This window comes from Martes martes (assembly GCF_963455335.1).
Source record: "Martes martes genome assembly, chromosome: 16".
NCBI lineage: Eukaryota > Metazoa > Chordata > Mammalia > Carnivora > Mustelidae > Martes > Martes martes.
The window spans coordinates 30,857,357-30,877,470 of record NC_137904.1 but is presented as its reverse complement, the minus strand read 5'-3'; the positions used below and the strand labels follow the sequence as shown (position 1 = coordinate 30,877,470).

At 34.7% G+C, this 20,114-nt stretch overlaps 1 protein-coding gene across 1 annotated transcript in view; it reads left to right on the top strand.

Annotated features, from left to right (window-relative positions):
• The window catches only part of BRIP1 (BRCA1 interacting DNA helicase 1), a 182,975-nt gene extending 166,873 nt beyond the window's left edge, over positions 1-16,102 (top strand). Inside the window, exons 18-20 of the mRNA XM_080825921.1 lie at positions 7,667-7,749; positions 10,455-10,781; positions 14,332-16,102. Of these exons, the coding sequence (XP_080682047.1) occupies positions 7,667-7,749; positions 10,455-10,781; positions 14,332-15,020 (1,099 nt within the window). The 3' untranslated portion in view covers positions 15,021-16,102. The remainder of the gene's footprint in view (positions 1-7,666; positions 7,750-10,454; positions 10,782-14,331) is intronic.
• Positions 16,103-20,114: the final 4,012 nt, after the last annotated feature.

Below are 20,114 nucleotides of genomic sequence, written 5' to 3'. Positions count from 1 at the left end.
TAAATCAATGAATTTGAAAACAAAGGAAATCAATGAAACTAAGAATTTAAAAATTGATTTAATTTTTTTAGAAGATTTGTTTATTTAAGAGAGAGAGCAAGTACAAGTTGGAGGTGCAGAGGGAGAAGGAGAGAGAATCCCAAGTAGACTCCCTGCTGAGTGCAAAGCCCAACACAGGGCTTGATCTCACGTCCCTGAGATCATGACCTGAGGTGAAACCAAGAACCTAGATGCTCAACTAACTGCACCATCCAGGTGCCCCTACTCTAAAAAGAATTGATTTTAAAAAGATAAATCTCTAGGTAACTGACAAAAAAAGGGAAGCCACAAACTACTGATCTCTGGAATAAAAGAAATCATATTACTATATACCCTGGATGTTAAAAAGATAATACGGACAAAACTATACTATATGCATATATTCAACAACTTAGATAAAATAGACTAATTCCCTCAAACCCACAAAGTACCAAACTCACTGAAGATGAAAAAGATAAATTGAATAGTCAATTCAATTGATTTTTGGGGTCCCTGCTAAGTGGGGAGTCTGTTTTTTCCTCTGCCCCTCCTCATTCTGTCTCTCCTTCTCTCTCAAATAAATAAATAAAATCTTTGAAAAAAATAGATGCTAGAAGCCTTCCCAATTTACTTTATGAGGCCAGCACTATCTTACCAAAACTCAGTGAGACAATATAAAAAACAAAAAAAGACGACTACAGACTAATATCTGTCAAAAACATAGGTGAAAATATTCTTAACAAAATATTAACAAATTGGGTGAGATGTGCAAAAATTACAGATTAAAGACCTCTGAAAATTCTCTAACAAAGGAATGAGAAAACAGCCTAAATAATTAGAATGAACTGTTTCAAAACTGTAAATTAACCAGTTTACAACATTCCAGGAAACATTTATTCATGAAAATTGCTGACTTTTCATTAAGAACACAGTTTCATTAAGAACACATTGTGGGATTTTCACTTGCCCAACTCCCATTCCCTCTCTTCAAGTTCACAATGGTTTTAAATCATGGTGAAAGCCAGTAATCTGCCAGCCAGGGGAAGGGTTGGAACTTACTTCTTGAGAATTGTCATTTATGGAAACTGGTGATTTCCTGGAAGACCCTATTCACAAGGCTATCTTTATATGACCTGACTAGGACCTTACCCAGGCAATTAATTGTTTAATTTCACAGCATTCTGAGATAATGACTAAATTTGGGCCAGATAATAAGCTAACTAAACAGCCTAGTGGGAGAAACTAGGAAATGAGATATACATAGGGGGTTTTAAAAGTTCTGACATATTCCTAGACTTTAGTGGGCCGTGCCTGTATGTACCATGGTGCATATGACCACGGGTGTACACATGTTCAGGAAAGACCTGAGCAGACCCTAAGTTCTCACCTCTGGTTGACCCTGAGGCTCTGTTGAAGCAGGAAGTGAAGACTATGGCAGAGTTGTTACCTGCCTGGCTGAGGATCGAAAACATGTTGGAAAACATGTGCAAAGCCTCATGGCAAATGAGACATATATTGGTTACAGATGTTTAAGGAATCTTTGCCTAGTCATTAACTGGCTACTAAGCTGATCTAGCAATAGTAATGCATGATAGGACACAGACTTTAAAGAATTACTTTTAGAAAGTCACAACAGCAACAACAAAAGTCCTTGAGCAGAGGGAAGAATCTGAATTCTACAGTTGCCACATTGTATTATTTAAAATGTACTTTTTTCAACAAAAAGTATGACATCTGCAAAGAAAGAAGAATGGATATCCCATACACATGAGAAAAAGCAACCAATAAGAAGTGTTCCTAAGGTAGTCTAGACATTGTAGTTAGTGTATAAAGTTATTTTAAATATAGCCAAAAAACTAAGGAAATTATATCTAAAGAACTATAGGAAACTATGAAAATGATGTCTCACCAAATAGAATTTTTTCAAAGAAGATAGAATCAATAATAATTTTTTTAAAGAATGTAATGGAAATTTCGGATTTGAAAATTTCAGTAACTGAAATGAAAAATTCATGACTCAGCAGCAGTTTTGAGCAGGAAGAAGAATCATTTCACTTAAAGGTAAGTCAACTAAGATTATCCAGTGTGAGGAATAGAGAGGAAAAGAATGAAGAATAATGAGCATAGCCTCAGGGACTTGTAGGATCCCATCAAGCTACTAATTTATGCATAATGGGAATCTTGGGAGATGAGAGAGAAAGGAACAGAAAGATTAGTTGATTGAAGAAGTAAAGGCTGGAAGCTTCCCAAATTTGATGAAAAACATTAATCTGCACATCTAAGAAAACCAACAAATTTGAAGTAATTTAAAATCAAAGATATGTAGACATGTCATAATCAAACTACTAAAAGACAAAGAATCTAGAAAACAGCAAGAGAAAAACAACTCCTTATAAGACATCCTCAATAATTTTAGCATGTTTCTTATTGAAAACTATGGAGAACAGAAGGCAATGGACTGACATATTTAAAGAAAAGGACTGTCAACAAAGTGTGTTATATTTAACAAAACTGTCCTTCAAAAATGAAGGAGAAAGTAAGATATTCCCAAATAAACAAAAACTGAGAGAATTAATGTCCAGAAAACGTATGCTACCAGAAATACTACAAGGGATCCTGTTCAGGTTGAAATGAAAAAACATTGCGCAGTCACAGAATTAGATAGGAACAACATTTTTGTATACTATTGAAATTATATTTTGTATAATATACTTTATAATTTGTATACTATTGAAATTAAATGGGTATTAATCCATATAAGATTGTTATAAGTTAAAGTGTTAAAGCAGCCACAAAGAAAATAACTCAAAATAATAAAAAATGAGAAGAAATTAACATGATACATAAAAATATCTATTGTGCACACGGGGTGCCAGAGTGGCTCAGCCGGCTAAGCATCTGACTCTTGATTTCAGCTCAGGTCATGATCCCAAGATCCTGGGATAGAGCCCCAGGTCGGGCTCTGTGCTCAGTGTGGAGTCTGCTTGAGGATTCTCCCCGCCCCCCAATAAATAAATAAAACTTTATTTTTTAAAAGATTTATTTATTTATTTTAGAGAGAACACAAACAGGAAGGGTTGGGAGAAGGGGAGAGAATCCCAAGCAGACTGCTGAGGGCAGAACCTGACATGGGGCTCCATCTCACAACCCCGATTTTGAAAAAACATAATGACGCATCTATATTCTGCTTATAAGAGAAACACTCTAGTTAAGCACACAGATGCACACGTATAGATTAAGGTACGCAGATGGGAAAAGACTTAATATGCAAACAGTAAACAAGCAAGCTGGTTGATTATACAGACATCAGACAAAATGGACGTTAAGACAAGAATTGTTAATAGAGACAATAAATATTCCTTTTTTCCCCCCCCAGATTTTATTTATTTATTTATTTATTTGACATAGAGAGAGAGAGATCACAAGTAGGCAGAGAGGCAGGCAGAGAGAGCTGGAAGCAGGCTCCCCACTGAGCAGAGAGCCCAATGTGGGGCTCGATCCCAGGACCCTGAGATCATGACCTGAGCCAAAGGCAGAGGCTTTAACCCACTAAGCCATGCAGGCACCCAAATATCCCTTTTTTTAAAAGATTTTGTTCATTTGTCAGAGAGAGAAGGAGAGAAAGAGTGAGTGGCAGGCAGAGGGGAAGCATGCACCCCACTGTGCAAGGAGCCAGATGCAGGACCTTGGGATCACGACCTGAGCCAAAGGTAGATGCTTAACCAACTGAGCCACCCAGGCATCCTGAGACAATAAATATTCTATAATAAACTTACACTTCATCAAGAATATGTAACATTGGGGCACCTGAATCTTTGCCCTGATGTGTTTGATAACAAGATAAGGATGTCCACTCTCACCACTTGTATTCAGTATTGTATTAGAGGTTCTACATGGGGCAATTAGTCAAGGGGGGAAAAAAAAGTATTTTGATTGGAAAGGAAATAAAATTATCTTAAAATTTGCAAATGACATGATATTCTACATGGAAATCCTGTACCCATAAAATATAACTGTTAGAGCTAGTAAACAAGTACAGTAAGTTACAAGAAACATTCAGTATACAAAAATCAATCACTTTGTATACAGAGGGAATAAACAGCCCAAAAATGAAATTAAGAGGTTCCATTTACATAATGTAATAGTTTTATATGGTGACAAAAAGTAGCTACATTTGGCATAAGCATAGTATAACATATAGATTTGTTAAATCACTATGTTGTAAACCTGAAACTAACATAAAGCTGTGTATCAACTATATTTCAATAAAAATAAATTTAAAATTTTTCATTTGCAATAGCATCAAGAAGAATAAGTTACTTAGGAGTAATTTTAACAAAAGAAATGCAAGATTTATACACTAAAAGCTATAAAACATTGTTGAAAGAAAGTTTTAAATAAATGGAAGAATTCCAGGGACTGGAAGATTTATTGTTAAGATAATGTTTCCGCAAATTGATCTGCAGAGATTTAGTGCAATCCCAAAATACCAGACTGATTTCTTGCAGGAATTGAGAAACTGATCCTATAATTCACATGGAAATTGAAAGAAACTAAGAATAGGCACCTGGGTGGCTCAGTAGGTTAAAGCCTCTGCCTTTGGCTCAGGTCATGATCCCAGGGTCCTGGGATCGAGCCCCGCATCGGGCTCTCTGCTCTGCAGGGAGCCTGCTTCCCTCTCTCTCTCTCTGCCTGCCTCTCTGCCTACTTGTGATCTCTGTCTGTCAAATAAGTAAGTAAAATCTTAAAAAAAAAAAAAAAAAAGAAGGAAACTAAGAATAGTCACAAAAATCTTAAAAAAGAACAAAATTGGAGAACTGGCAGTTCTCAACTTCAAACTTATTGCAATGCTACAATAATCGAGACTGTGTTGTACTGGCATAATATAGACATACAGAAAACAGGAGTTGAATCGAAGGTCCAGAAACAAACCCCCATATCTCAGTGAGTTGGTTTTTGACAAAAGTGTCAAGACAGAAGGAAGAGAAGATGACAGAGGAGTAGGAGAACTCTAGGTTTGTCTTGTCTCATAAACACAACTAGATAACTACCAAATCATCTCAAATACCCCATAAATCAACCTGAACACTGACAAAACAAACTCCACAACTAAAGGGAGAGAAGAGGCCACACTGAAAAAGGTATATTGTGATCCTTGCTGTTTCCTGACTATGTCAGGTAAGCTCTTGCTCCAGGACCTTTGCACTTGAATTTCTCTCAGCTAGAACACTTCCCCTTCCACATATATACACAGTTCATTCCTTTACCTTTGAAGAATCTTTATTCAATTGATGTTTTCTCACTGCTCAATATCACTGTGTTTAAAATTTAGCACCCCCTACCAACATTCCCTGTTCTCTTTCCCTTTTTATTTTTTTCCTTAATACTTAGTACCATCTCATATACTATATAATTTTCTTATTTCCTGCCATGGACTGAATTGTGTCCCCCTCAACTTCATATGTTGAAACCCTAATCTGCAATATAATGCTATTTGGAGATGAGGCCTTTGGAAGATAATTAGGTTTAGATGAGGTCATACAGGTGGGGCCCTCATGATGGGATTGGTACCCTTATAAGAAGAGATACCAGATAACTTGGTCATCTCTCTCTTCCTCTCCTTCTTCTAACCCCCATCCATGTGAGGACACAGTGAGATGGCTGGCATCTGCAAGCCAGGAGGAGAGCTTTACCAGGGAACTAAATCAGTTCACGCCTCTTTCTTGTACTTCCCAGCCTCAAAAAATATGAGGACAAAATTCCTATTGTTTAAGCCACCTCCCACCCCAAAAAATGTGCTAAGACAATTCAATAGGGAAAAAAATCTTTTTAACGGTGTTGGGATAACTGGATATCACATGCAAAAGAATGAAGGTAATGCCCTTCTTCACACTATATACAAAAGTTAATTCAAGGGGTGCCTGGGTGGCTCAGTGAGTTAAAGCCTCTGCCTTCGGCTCAGGTCGTGATCCCAGGGTCCTGGGATCGAGCCCCGTGTCAGGCTCTCTGCTCAGCAGGGAGCCTGCTTCCCTTCCTCTCTCTCTGCCTGCCTCTCTGCCTACTTGTGATCTCTGTCTGTCAAATAAATAAATAAAATCTTTTTTAAAAAAATTCAAAATGGGTCAAAGACTAACAAGGTGTAAATCTTCTTGTCTTGGACTAGGCAGTGGTTTCTTAAATCTGACATCAATAGCACAACTAAAAAAATTAGATAAATTGGGCTTTTCAAAGTTAAAACTTTTGTTCTTCGAAGAACACTACTAAAAAATGGAAAAGAATTCATGCATGGGAGGAAATATTTGCAAAAAGTGTGTATGATAAGGGTTTAGTATCCAGATATATAAAGAACTCTTATAAGTCAACCATGAGAAGAAACAATGCAGTTTAAAAGTGGACCAATAATTTGAATAAGCATTGCTCCAAAAGAGATACACAAGTGGCCAGTGTGCACATGAAAAGATGCCCAGTATCACCATTTATTAGAGAAATGCAAATTAAAACCACAGTGAAATGATACTTCATACTTCTTAGAGTACATATAATGAAAAAGATGGATAATAAGGGTTGGTGGAGGTATGGAGAAATAGGAAATCTCACACAAAGCTGACAGAAATGTATAATTGTGCAAGTGCTCCAGGAAAAAAAGCATGGCAGCTCCTCAAAAAGTTAAACATTGAATTCTTTACAACCCAGCAATTCCACTCCTAGTTGGGTTCATATGAGAATTTGTACCCAAATGTTCATAGTGGCATTATTCATAATACTCAAAAGGTGGAAACAACTCAAATGCCCATTAACTTATGAATGGATGAATATGATGAATATTATTCAGCTGTAAAAAGGAATGAAGTACTGATACACAATAGAAGTAGCCTTGAAAGCATCGTGTAAATGAAAGAAGCCAGACACAATATGCCATATGTTGCATAATTCCAGTTATATGAAATTTCCAAAATAGGTAAATTAAGGAGACAGCAAATGTATTCATGATTGCCAGAGAATAAGGGGAATAGTTGGATAATTGGGAGTGACTAGTGGACACTGGGATTCTTTTGGTAACATAAAAATATGTGATGGATAGTGGTGTAGGTTACACAACTTTAAATGTATTAAAAATCACCAAATTGTACACTTTTTAAAGTAATTTTTTAAGATTTATTTATTATTTTAGAGAAAGAGCATGAGGAGGAGGGGCAGAAGGAGAAGGAGATCTCAAGAGAGAAGATCCCAAGCAGATTACCCACTGAGTACAGAGCCTGTTGCAGGGCTCAATCTCACAACCCTGAGATTATGACCTGAGCTGAAATCAAGAGTCAGACACTTAATCAACTGAGCTACCCAGGCACCCCTTGAATAATTTTTAAAATTAAAAAATATTTTAGCAAACCAAATCCAACAATCCGTTAAAAGAATAATGCACCATAACAACATAGGTGATCTTAGGAGTGAAAGAGGAAGAAAGACTCTCAAGTAGAATCCACACTGAGGATAGAGCCTGGTGTGGGGTACGATCTCACAACCCTGAGATCACTAGCTAAGATGAAACCAAGAGCCAGACGCTTAAATCAACTGTCACACCCAGCCACCCTGTTGGCTTTTATTTTCAAAGTCATTTTTGTTTGATTTTTCTCCCATTTTTTTTTAATAGGTGTATTCGACACAAAAATGATTGGGGAGCTCTTATTCTAGTGGATGATCGCTTCAGGAGTAATCCCAGTCGATATATATCTGGTAAGAGTTGCAGCTGGGCTTAGAGTAAGAATTACTAACAATTTTTGGTATTTAATAACTGCTAGTCTTAAAGAAAAATTTTGGACAGAATTTGAATTATTAGATCAAACATGGAAAAATTCACATTGATGGGAAATCTAGCATTTAATACTTATGTATTTTAAAAAAATCTCTATAGAGGAGTTGGTTAGTTACTAACATATCAGTTAGGATCCTTTAATTTCATAGAATGTGGGATTTAATTAAGTAACAGAATAATAATTTATTTAGCATTATCAGGGATAAGGCTGTTCGCAGGAATTTTCCAAGAAATAAGTTTTTACAGTTAAGCACTTAAGCACATTTCCTTTGGCTGCTTAGGATTTTTTATTCTTTCATTCTAGATTATACTGAAGTTTGTTAATTGTTTAGAAATGCTTCAGCTGTTCTATAGTTCATGTTAGTTAGAGCTAATATTTTCTAAAAGAAAAAAAAGTACCGCTGTAGGCCTCAAGATGAAGTAGATGGTCATTTTTTCCCCACTCAGATGAACAAATATGATATGCCTATAGTTTTTATCCAGCAGTCACACCATCCCTTTAGAGTCAATACCAGGAATCCATCTGTTATTAAAGAACTGTTGGAAATACTTACATCTTTATTATATTTAGAGCTAGGAAGTTCATACCATACTATGATAAAGAGATACAAAATTTTAAGTTTCTTTTGGATTAGCTACCTGTGGGTATGGACTCTTTCTATTTCAGAGCCTAATATTTGGTTTGGTATTAAAATGTATCCACCTGGATTAAAGTACTCTTTTCTGCCCTTTCCATGTAAAGCAAGCCATTGAGCTTAGGTCCAGACATAACTAAAAGCAAAATGTTAAGTGCTATGTTTAGTCAGCAGGTGGAGCTCAGATTCTTTGAGTTTTCAAAAGCAACCTGACATTTTACACTGAAAAGCTTTCTTTGATTACAGAAAGTTCGAAACATGAAAGAAATGACTATAATACTAAAATTCTTCAATTTTAGAAAGTTTCATGTTTAATCAGTATAATTATTTTCCCCAAGCAAACAAAAATAACTTTAAGGGAAGTGCTTACTCAAAATGTTTTTCTAGGTGCACCTGGCTGTTCAGTAGACAGAACATAGGATTCTTGATCTTGGGGTTGTAACTTCAAGCCCCATATTGGGTTTAGAGATCACTTAAAAATAAAATCTTCAAAAAATTAATATTCTTCTTGTCAACTATACTTCAACTAAAAAAAATGCAAAATTTGAAAACAAGTTTTTCTAATTTTAAAATCTTGAAGTTAGGGGCACCTGGGTGGCTCGGTGGGTTAAGCCTCTGCCTTCGGCTCAGGTCATGATCCCAGGGTCCTGGATCGAGCCTCGCATTGGGCTTTCTGCCCAGCGGGGAGCTGCTTCCTCCCTCTCTCTCTGCCTGCCTCTCTGCCTACTTGTGATCTCTGTCTGTCAAATAAATAAATCTTTAAAAAAAAAAAAAAAATCTTGAAGTTAAATTTTTCCCTGATGGTTCAGATTTGCCGAGAGATTTTTTTTTTTTTTTTTTTTTAGGATTTTATTTTTAAGTAATCTCCACACCCAACGTGGGGCTAGAACTTACAACCCCAAGATCAAGTCACATGCCCCTACTGAGCCAGCCAGGTGCCCCCAAGAGATTTTTTAAATTAAGAATTTTTCATTATTTCTGTATGGTTTTTATTCATTTTTTCTGAGATTCATAAAAATGTGAAGTCTTATCTAGACAATAATAGCACAACAACATACAAATTCCTTTTGATGGCTAGTCTTTGTTTAAATTCAATTTGTGTTAACTATAGAACTCAATTCAATTTACATTAAATATAGAAAAGCTCCATTAAAATAAAAGCAAAGGAATGTGTTTGAAATGAATGTATCACAACTTGAAGCCCTATCTTATTTTTCTTTTAACTTAAAATACCATAGTGACTTTTTAAACTACTTCAGAAGATGATGATCGTTTTAGTAACACCGGAAGAGAATATTTATTTTCTTTTAAAAGTCCAGATACCTGATTTTGAATTTCATTCTGAAATGAAACAAAACACCTTATACTTTCAACATGGTTCAGGGTTGTACACTTTTCACATGTTACAGGTCAAATCACATCCGTTACAACTTGATTATTTATATATTAAAAAATAATTATATAATAAATTTTCAAACAGGACACAGTTTGTCCCTAATAACATTGTTATTCCTTTCATTCCTAGGATAGTTTAAGACATATTTGGAATTGAGGGAGAAGGGCAACAAAAAAACCTATGAGACTGGCATCTTGAATTTATTTTCATGGAAGAAATCAAAGTTGGAATGAAAGACTATGTTATTTACAACTTCTAATTTCCCTAAAATTAAAATGTAAGCAATATTTGTGGGGAATTATGATGAAATTAAAATTTGCCTTATTTCCCCAGTTATTCTAAACTGATAATAATACATTTCTCTCTTTCCAGTCTACTCCCACTGCCTCTTCCCTCCCTCCAGTTGGTAATCAGTGCATATAAAGAAAAATGTTACTCATACATGAGCATAGTGTACATGTGAAGTTGTTTAGGCAGGAAAAATATTGAGAATCATTCTATATATCCTAGATTCATGTGGATTACTTCATTAGAAAAATTATCTAAGTGTATTCTTAATACATAATATCTTCCTTGGGTTTACTTTTTTCCTTAGGACTTTCTAAATGGGTACGGCAGCAGATTCAGCACCATTCAACTTTTGAGAGTGCACTGGAGTCCTTGGCTGAATTTTCCAAAAAACATCAAAAGGTCATTGATGTATCCAGAGAGGACAGAAAGTTTATACAGGACAGTGAGTCTACACTTGAAGTGACCTGTTTGAAGGACAGTAGTTTAAGTTACTTATCAGAAGTGACAAGTCATCTAGCACCAGAAAATCCTAGGAAAGATGAAGCAAAAGCGTGTGTCCATGAACAACAGTGTCATAAAATAACTAGAAGTCCATCTCTACCAAGAGGCATCATCTCTAGAAAGGAAAGAGGTTTGGAAAGTTTTGCCTATTTACATTTGATAGAGAAGTCTTTTGTTATATCTAGTGAAATGATAGAAATGATATTTATTGTGCTATAGATTAATTTCCTTAAACGTATTGGTCTGAAATAGGTGTTATCATAAAATAATGAAATAGTGTGGTATATTGGGATGGGAACACACTTTTATCAAGAGACCTAAGCATAGGGGTGCCTGGGTGGCTCAGTGAGTTAAAGCCTCTGCCTTCGGCTCAGGTCATGATCCCAGGGTCCTGGGATCGAGCCCCATACCAGGCTCTCTGCTCAGCAGGGAGCCTGCTTCCCCCTCTCTCTCTGCCTGCTTCTCTGCCTAGTTATGATCTCTGTCTGTCAAATAAATAAATAAAATCTTAAAAAAAAAAAGAGAGACCTAAGCATATTTTCCATTTACCAGGTTTGCCACTACCTAGCTTTTTGACAATGAGCAAGTCACTTAACTTTTTTGAATCCTAATAGAAAAAGGAATCTCTGCATACCTGTCCCTCAAGCTGGGCTGTAAAGATCTAATAAGATGATAAATATCATAGTATGGTAAAATACTATATAAATGGTACATGTTTTCCTAAAGGCTATATTAAAAATTGGTCTAATTTATAGATACTTCTCTTACATGAATTTCTTAGTTTAGGGGAGTGAGAGTCATATATTCTAATTGATAAAAAAAAATTTTTTTTTTTTTAATATATTAGAGGGGCGCCTGGGTAGCTCAGTCAGTTGAACATCCAACTCTTGATTTTGGCTCAGGTCATGATCTCAGGATCGTGAGATCAAGCCCCATTTAGGGCTCTACACTCAGCAAGGAGTCTCCTTGAGATTCTCTCTCCCTCCCTCTGCCCTTCCCCCCTCTTTTGTGTGCACTCTCTCTCAAGTAAATAAATAAATCTTCAAATATATATATTACAGTTTAATAGCCTATGTCAGAGATTAGCAAACTGTGGCTTATGTACCAAATTTGGCCATCTGTTTTTGTGAATCAAGTTTAATGGAACATAGTCACATCCATTCAATTATATATGGTACACAACAGCAGAGTCTAGTCATAGTATGTTTTGCACCCAAACAGCGTAATTGAGTACATACATACCTCAGAGATATTGTGGTTTGGTTCTAGACCACCACAATAAAGCAAATATCACAATAAAGCAATTCAAATGAATTTTTTGGTTTCATAGTACATCTAAAAGTTATGTTTACATTATATTGTAGTCTCTTAAGTGTGTAATAACATCATGTCTTAAAAAATAATGTATAATTTAAAATACCCCAATGTAAAAATACTTCGTTGCAAAAAAAAATACCATCTGAGGTTTCAACATACCATAATCTTTTTGCTGGTGGAAGGTCATGCCTCATGGTTAATGGCTGCTAACTGATCAGGGTGGCATTTGCTGAAGGCTGGGGTAGGTGTCAAAATCTCTTTAAAAAAGACCCCAGTGAAGTTTGCCACATCAATTGACTCTTCCTTTAATGAATGATCTCTCTATAGCTTGTGATACTATTTTATTCAAAAGTAGAACTTTCAAAAAGGAGCCAGTCCTCTCAAATGCTGCTGCTACTTTATTAACTGTTTATGTCATATTCTAAATTCTTTGTAGTCATTTCAACAATTTTCACAGATCTTCACTGGGAGTAGATTTTATTTCAAGAAACCACTTTCTTTGCTCATGTATAAGAAGCAGTTCCTCTTCCATTAAAGTTTTTTTATGAGATGGCAGAAATTCAGTCACATTTTCAAGCTTCCCTTCTAATTCTAATTCTCTTGCTACTTCTATTACATCTCTACTGAAGTCTTGAATCACTCAAAGTCACCCACCGGGTGACTTCCAAATTCCTCTTGATGTTAATATTTTGACCTCTTCCCATGAATCATGAGTGTTCTTACTGGCATTGGGAATGGTGAATCCTCTCCAGAAGGTTTTCAATTTTTTTTTTTTTTTTTTTTTTGCCTAGATTAATCAAAGGAATCCTATCTGTGGCATCTGTTGCCTTACAAAAATGTATTCTCTCTCTCTCTTTTTTTTTTTAGATTTATTTATTTATTTTAAAGAGAGAACACGAGCAGGAGGAGCAGAGGGAGAGAGAGAGAGACTCCCAAGCAGATTCTGTGTTGAGCACAGAGCCCAATGTAGTACTTGATCTCATGACCCTGAGATTATGAGCTGAGCCGAAACCAAGAGTCAGACACTTAAACTGACTGTGCCACCCAGGTGCCCCCAAAAATATATTTCTTAAATAATAAAACTTGAAAGTCAAAATTACTCTTTGGTCTGTTTTAGTTTCAACATGTCTTCCTCACTAACCATATCATTTCTAACTTTTGATTTTAAGTGAGAGACAAAAATAAATAAAGTGAGAGAAGCGTAACTCTTCCTTTCACTTTGACACTTAGAGGCCATTGTAGGATTATTAATTGGCCTGATTTTAATATTGTTGTATCTCAGGAAATAGGGAAGCCTGAGGAAAGGGCAGGAGTTGGGGGAACAGCTGGTCAGTGGAGCAGTCAGCATATACACATTTGTCTGTTAAGTTCACTATCTTAAATGGATGTGATTTACAATGCCCCAAAATAATTACAATAGTAACATCAAAGATCACTGATCACAGATGACCATAACAAATAAAATAATAATGAAAAAGTTTGAAATACTGCAAGAATTACCAAAATGTGATAGAGATATGAAGTAAGCAAGTGCTTTTAGAAAAATGTTGCTTGTAGGCTTGCTTGATTCAAGGTTGCCACAAACTCTGAATCTGTAAAAGTTGCAGTATTTGCAATCTGCAGTAAAGCAGAGTGCAATAAAAGGAGGTATACCAATAGTTGCAACAGGTAACAATATGAGCCACAAAGCCTAAAATCTTTACTGTCTGGCCAGTTGTAGACAAAGTTTGCCATACTGTCGTCTATATATCATTGGGTATCATTTTAATTATTTTAGCTAATAAGCGATAGTTTAATATACCAAGTATTAAATATTTACTTTGTAGTATCTGGTTGTTTAAAAAAAAAATGTCATAGTGAATTCAAGGCCATAAGATTGGTAATCAGGAAACATTAAGTTCTAGTTTGGGCCTGAGTACTAACCAGTTTTATAACTTTAAACAAATAATTTTGTGTTTGTGGTTGCCAGTTTCCTTTAGGGAATTAATCTAGGTTAGTTTTTCCCAATCCTTGGTTAGTGGATTTTCAAGGCAGATTTTTATAGCATGTTTCCTTCGTTACTCAGCCTTCTTCCTATTCCTTTTACCCCTCCTTTTTTCATTCACTTCTGAGGTCCCTGGTGTGGAATTTGATAGTTTACCAGACAGCATTATAACTTGGGCTCAGAATCACTGGAGGCCTAGGATTCCTTTAAGAGTTCACATTTTGTGCTTTCTATTCTAAGATGGAAGTCTTGCTGCTATTGGTTGTGGGCTTTAAATTATGATCCTATACAGTTATGCCAGTATTTTTAATAAAAGTTATGTTAATGTAATAATTATATTTGTTAGGAGCAGAAAATTAACACTCTTAAATTTTTGTAGATGATCCTGTATTATTGGAAGAGTCTCCCCAGGCAGTGAAAGCAGAAAATACTGTGATTTCCAGATCTACAAGCCCAACCTTCAACAAACAGACAAAGAGAGCTAGCTGGTCTAGCTTTAATTCTTTGGGACATTATCTTACTGATGAAATTATAACTGCAGCTCCTAAGTTCAGGTTACCAGAAGACTGTGCCTCTAGTGTTTCGGCTTTTGAAACAGAAAAGGGATGTAAAACAGTTTTGCCACTCACTGATAAATGTGAGTCCTCAGCTCTGATGGTAAATGCATCATTTGGACCATGCCCTCAATCAGAAATCACTATTTCATCAATAAAGATTGATTCTAATCTTAAAAGAAATGGTTCCAAACAGCTGTTCTGCTGTGAAGAAGCCCTGGATCCGGACACTGAATTGTCTCCAGTTGGTGAAGAAGCTAAACTTTCCACCTCACATAGAGCTTCTGAAACAGAAGCAGAGGATGAATCTATCTATTTTTCACCTGAGCTTTATGATCCTATGGATACAAATGAAGAAAAGAATGAACTAGTTGAAAGTGATAGAGACAATAGTTTGGCTAATCATTCAAATTGCATTTTAGTTGAAGATCTTTTTGAAATTAAAACTATGAAAGGAGTGGATTCAGTCCAAGAAATGAAAGCTAAGGATTGCACAGACACAAAGTTGAATTGACTCCTGCATATCACAGAAAGTAAAATTGATAACATTGGTAATAATGTAAAAACATCTCATAAATGAATTGGAACGGAGAAAACTTGTGCAACAGATATAAAGAACTTTAAACAGTCTCCTTCTAAAAATAAAGGTGTGTTCCATGGTGTTAGGTAGTAATACTTAACTGTAACACTATAAAAATACATTGTCATGCTTATATTAAATGCTATCATAAATGATGATTTCTACATTGGATAAATGGTATAGGTTTTTTTTATTTTAAAAATATCTTTCGCTTTCTTTGGTATTAGAGGTTTTTAGAAGTCTTACTTTATGTTCACAATGTAAGTTTTATTGTTTTTGAGTTTTGATAAAGTGATTCATACAAAATATTTTCCTTTAACAAGTTTTCTTTACCTATATACAATTTAAAATTAATCTGAAAGATATGTAGTTTCCTTTAAATTTCACATAGATATTTGTATTTTGTAGTTCTTTTCATTTATTTTCATACTGTTACATAAAAATGAATAGCAGTCTAACCAGTCACACCTCAGGCATGTTTCACTATATATTTACCTCAAATGAGTATATAATTTTTAGAAATCAAAGTTTTCTTAAAGAGTTTATTCCTGTACTAAACTGCCTACTTGTAAATAATTAAGAATTAAGAAGAAAACTGTGATTTTTTTTACATTGTTTTACATTTTTCTGTTTTTGATGAACCAAAGTCAAACACATGTTAAGCAAATTATGTAAAGTTACAAAATGCCAAATGAATGACTCCAAATTTTCAATTCTAATTACTTAGCTTCATCATAATTGTGGAAAAAAGTGACATGTCCTAGCATGAAGACTATAATTATAAAACTATCAGGATAGAAAACTTCATATATAAATTTTTGTAAGTAGGGGCACCTGGGTGGCTCAGTGGATTAAGCCTCTGCCTTCGGCTCAGGTCATGATCTCAAGATCCTGAGATCGAGCCCTGCATGGGGCTCGCTCTCTGCTCGGCGGGGAGCCTGCTTTTCCCTCTCTCTCTGCCTGTCTCTCTGAATACTTGTGATCTCTCTCTCTCTGTTAAATAAGTAAAATCTTTTAATAAATAAATAAATAAATAAATAAATTTTATAAGTAAACCCAAACATGTAACTGCAGCCAAAAAGCGTTCTTACTGCTCATTAATTTTTCTGTTAATTTTGACTCTTATGTATTTGTGAATGAAGCTATACTTCTGATCAAGTGATTATAGAAGATGCACTTCTCTATCATCTTTCCAAAAATATATTCACTTGGCTTTTTCTAAAAACATTATTATTCATTGGATATTTATTTAGCTTTGTGTGGGTGATTTGAATTGAAATTTTATGAGTTGTCAAGTTGTGGATATGGTTTATTATTTTCAAGTCGAAATTCCCAGAAATCAAGTATTTTATATATTCGTTTCGATAAATGAATTATTATATATGTAATATTTACTTTTATTTTGAAGGTGTTTAGATTGAACACAGCATTGGATAGTACAACTGTAAGCATAGTTCAAAGAAATTTAAATTGATAATTTACCAGTTAAAGAATTCATCTGTAGATTAGGATATATTAGATCCCTAGTATTACATATTTTCTTTGAGTAATAAGTTACAAACACTAGAATGGAAGATAATTTCTAAATTGTTTTGAAAGAGTGAAACCATTTATCCTTTCTGGTATAGTTCCTAATCCACAGATAAGGGTAGTGGGGTAGTAGAAAGAATACCAGGTGGAAGACAAGAGATTTGTGCTTTATTCCTAGCTCTGCCACTAATTTGCTAAGTCACATTGGCAGTCATCCTGCCTTTGAGAAATTAGTTTCATCTGTGAAATGTGGCATTTAGTACTATAAAAATCATGTAAATCCCTTTCAGCTTTAAGAACCCATAGTTTAAAGAAATATATATTGATATTGTATTCTGAGTCAATTTTCATTTGCTTTTGTTCCAGAATGCTTTAAATAAGGTAAACCATTTTGTAGAAAAGGTGAAATGACACTCACCTCCCTTTAAGGAGTAACTGTACGAATATGCTGCTTAGTAATTTGAGAAGCAAGATATTTATTTTTAACAGTGCTGCAATGAAAACATTTTTCGACCCTTAAAATTGCCTTTAGAATTGGTAAATGACATGAGAAAAATTAAGCACAATATTTTTTAGTCATAACCTTGGTGTATTATTCAAATAAACCTCAAATTTATTCTCTCCAAAATCTAAATTTCTCTGAGGCTAAAAATTTCCTTTAACTGAGAATGTATATAGAGATGTGACACTAGTATTTAGGGATTCCAAAAGGTATTTCAAAAATTTCATGCAATGATCTCACTATTGAAACAGGTATAGGGTTTCCAAAAATAGCAACATGACCAGAATAGTATTGCAAGAGTTAAAGTACCAGCCTTTATGGGACACCTGGGTGGCTCAGTCAGTTAAGCGTCCAACTCTTGATTTCACTTCAGATCATGATTTTCAGGGTTGTGGGATCAAGCCCCAAGTCGGGCTCAGCATGGAGTCTGCTTGTCCCTCTCAGTTCCTCCCTCTGTTTGTGCATACTCTCATTAATAAATAATAAACTTATAAATCTTTAAAACAAATTTTTTTTTTTTTTTAATTTTAGTACCAGCCTTGGGGCACCTGAATGATTCAGTTGGTTAAGTGTCTGACTCTTGATTTCAGCTCAGGTCCTGAGATTCAGCCCCACATCGGGCTCTGCATTCAGCAAGGAGTCTGCTTGGGATTCTCTCCCTGTCCTTCTGCCCCTGCCCGCCCCCTTCGGTCTCTCTCAAATAAATAAATACATCTTTGAAAAGAATAATGAAGCACCAGTCTTTATAATAGAGTAGGAGGTAGAACATTTAATTAATAGTAATGTACTTTAAAAAGAGATGTTTTGGAACCCAAGTTAAAACAGGTGAAAGCATTTAAAGACTTTTATTTATTTGAGAGAGAGAGAGAGCACATGGGTTGGGGTAAGGGCAAAGTGAGAAGGGGAGAGATCCTCAAGCAGACTCTGCACTGAGGGTGGAGACCAATTTGGGGCTCCTTCCCACGACCCAAGGTGAAATCAAGAGCCCACCACCCAATCCACTAAGCCACACAGGCACCCCTAAAACATGAAATTAAGAGAGTATTTTGTACATGGTAGACCCTCAAATATTAGGAAGCAGATCAATCATGTATCTGAAGTACACACACCCTACTTTATATGAAGATTTCCCTGATGGTGATAGATGCTAGATAGAATGAGAGAGGGGGAGATAAACTGACAATAAAGAATTGTTATATAATAGGAAAGAAAAATTACTTGACTAGTTTATTTCTTAAGGCTTTGGAGATATGTAAGTTTAGAAATTGTTTGTCAGGTAATTTGCCTTACCCATTCAATGGATATGAAATAATTATACCAAATTTATTTAAGGCCTGAAAGTATATAAAGCATACCAGCCAGGAACCAGGAAAACTTCCGGTTGAAGAAAAAGCTTTACTGATGGAAGAAAGGTACAACATAAAGAGTAGATGTTTCATGACTTGACTTTAGAAATTTAGATAAGTCATTTAAAACTTTTTATAATTGTATCAGAAATTAATGACAGTTACTATGCTGCTATTATGCACTTAATACATGATTTTTACTTTGCTACCATAAGTTCACATATTATTTTTACTTTGCTACCATAAGTTCACATGTTGTTTTTATTCTTACTTATGATCTTTGTATTTTTAAAGACATTTCCATAATTTTTCTGCAGTGACTTTGTCATATTTTTCTGCAGTGAAATACATTCAAAATATTTAATTCTTTAGGATTGCTTATAAGACTTTATGAAATCAAAGTGCCTCTTGTAAAATCACTTGAAAGACTGGTTATTGTAGTTATTTAATCTCTAATTGATGGCATTTTTTTGTGTTTGATTACACACAATTGTTCTTGTTCATACCTCAGATTTATCAATGAACTGCATAAGATTTTACTTTAATCTTTATGAATTCTTGATAGTTTCTTATCCTGCAGACAAATGCAGTCAATCCTTTATAAATAGAAAGGCAGTATTAGTACTGGACTTTTTCATAATAAAAAATAAATTTAAGACCTCATCAGACAATGAGAATCTTAAACTAAAACAGTGACATGAAGTATATGCATAGCTATTAAATGTACAATAAAGACCATCACTTCAGGAAATGGAAATTTAGACAGATGACCTAGGCTTATGATTCTCTAGGCTTAAACGATTTTCATGTCTACCCAAAAAAAAAAAAAAGAATTTTATTTCTTAAGCTTTCATTTGATAGAACATTAGCTGCCCAGCTTCCTGTACTCTACAATGGAGCCTTGTTATAATATCCATGGGCTCTGAGCCAGTGGATCACCTTATTGGTGAAACCACCTTATAATGAAGTGCTTTCAGTAACTAAACTCTTGGACAAAGTCCAAAACAACCCATCTTATACCAAATTCCACTCTGTAATAAACAAGCTTCAATGTATTGAAAGAAAAATAAAAGCTGCATGAAACTTAGAATTCCCAGAAATCAACCTTTGAAAATCTAATGGTAAATACTGATTAAAAAGAGTATTTTTTAACAAGGCATCATCAGGTATTTATTTTAGTGCTTTTTTATAATAAATTTGTATTTTTTTCTTCATCTTCCTTTTTGAAGCAATTTATATGATTTTAATGCTCTTACGGTTTTCCCCCAAATTCTGTCATTTTACATAAAATTATTTTACATTAGTATTTATAAAACTCATTTAGCTCTTTGCTATTATAGAGTACTAAATTGTATGAGTGGCATATCATTTATTTAAACTGTTAGATGCCATCATCTCTTATTTATGATTCATATGTAGTTGAAAGATTTAAAGATATCAAATACTGATTGTTATTTTGAATCAAGTATAGTCTTGGTATATTGTACTTTTTTTTAAACTAATATTATGGTATTTATTTTTAAATATTAACATTCTTTCAAAAATTGATCTCTTTCATCTTGTAAGAGGACACATGTAACCTGCCTTGTCAGTCAGGACTTTACTATATTGCATGTGGAGCTGAATTATTACCTAAAGTAGGAGATAGGA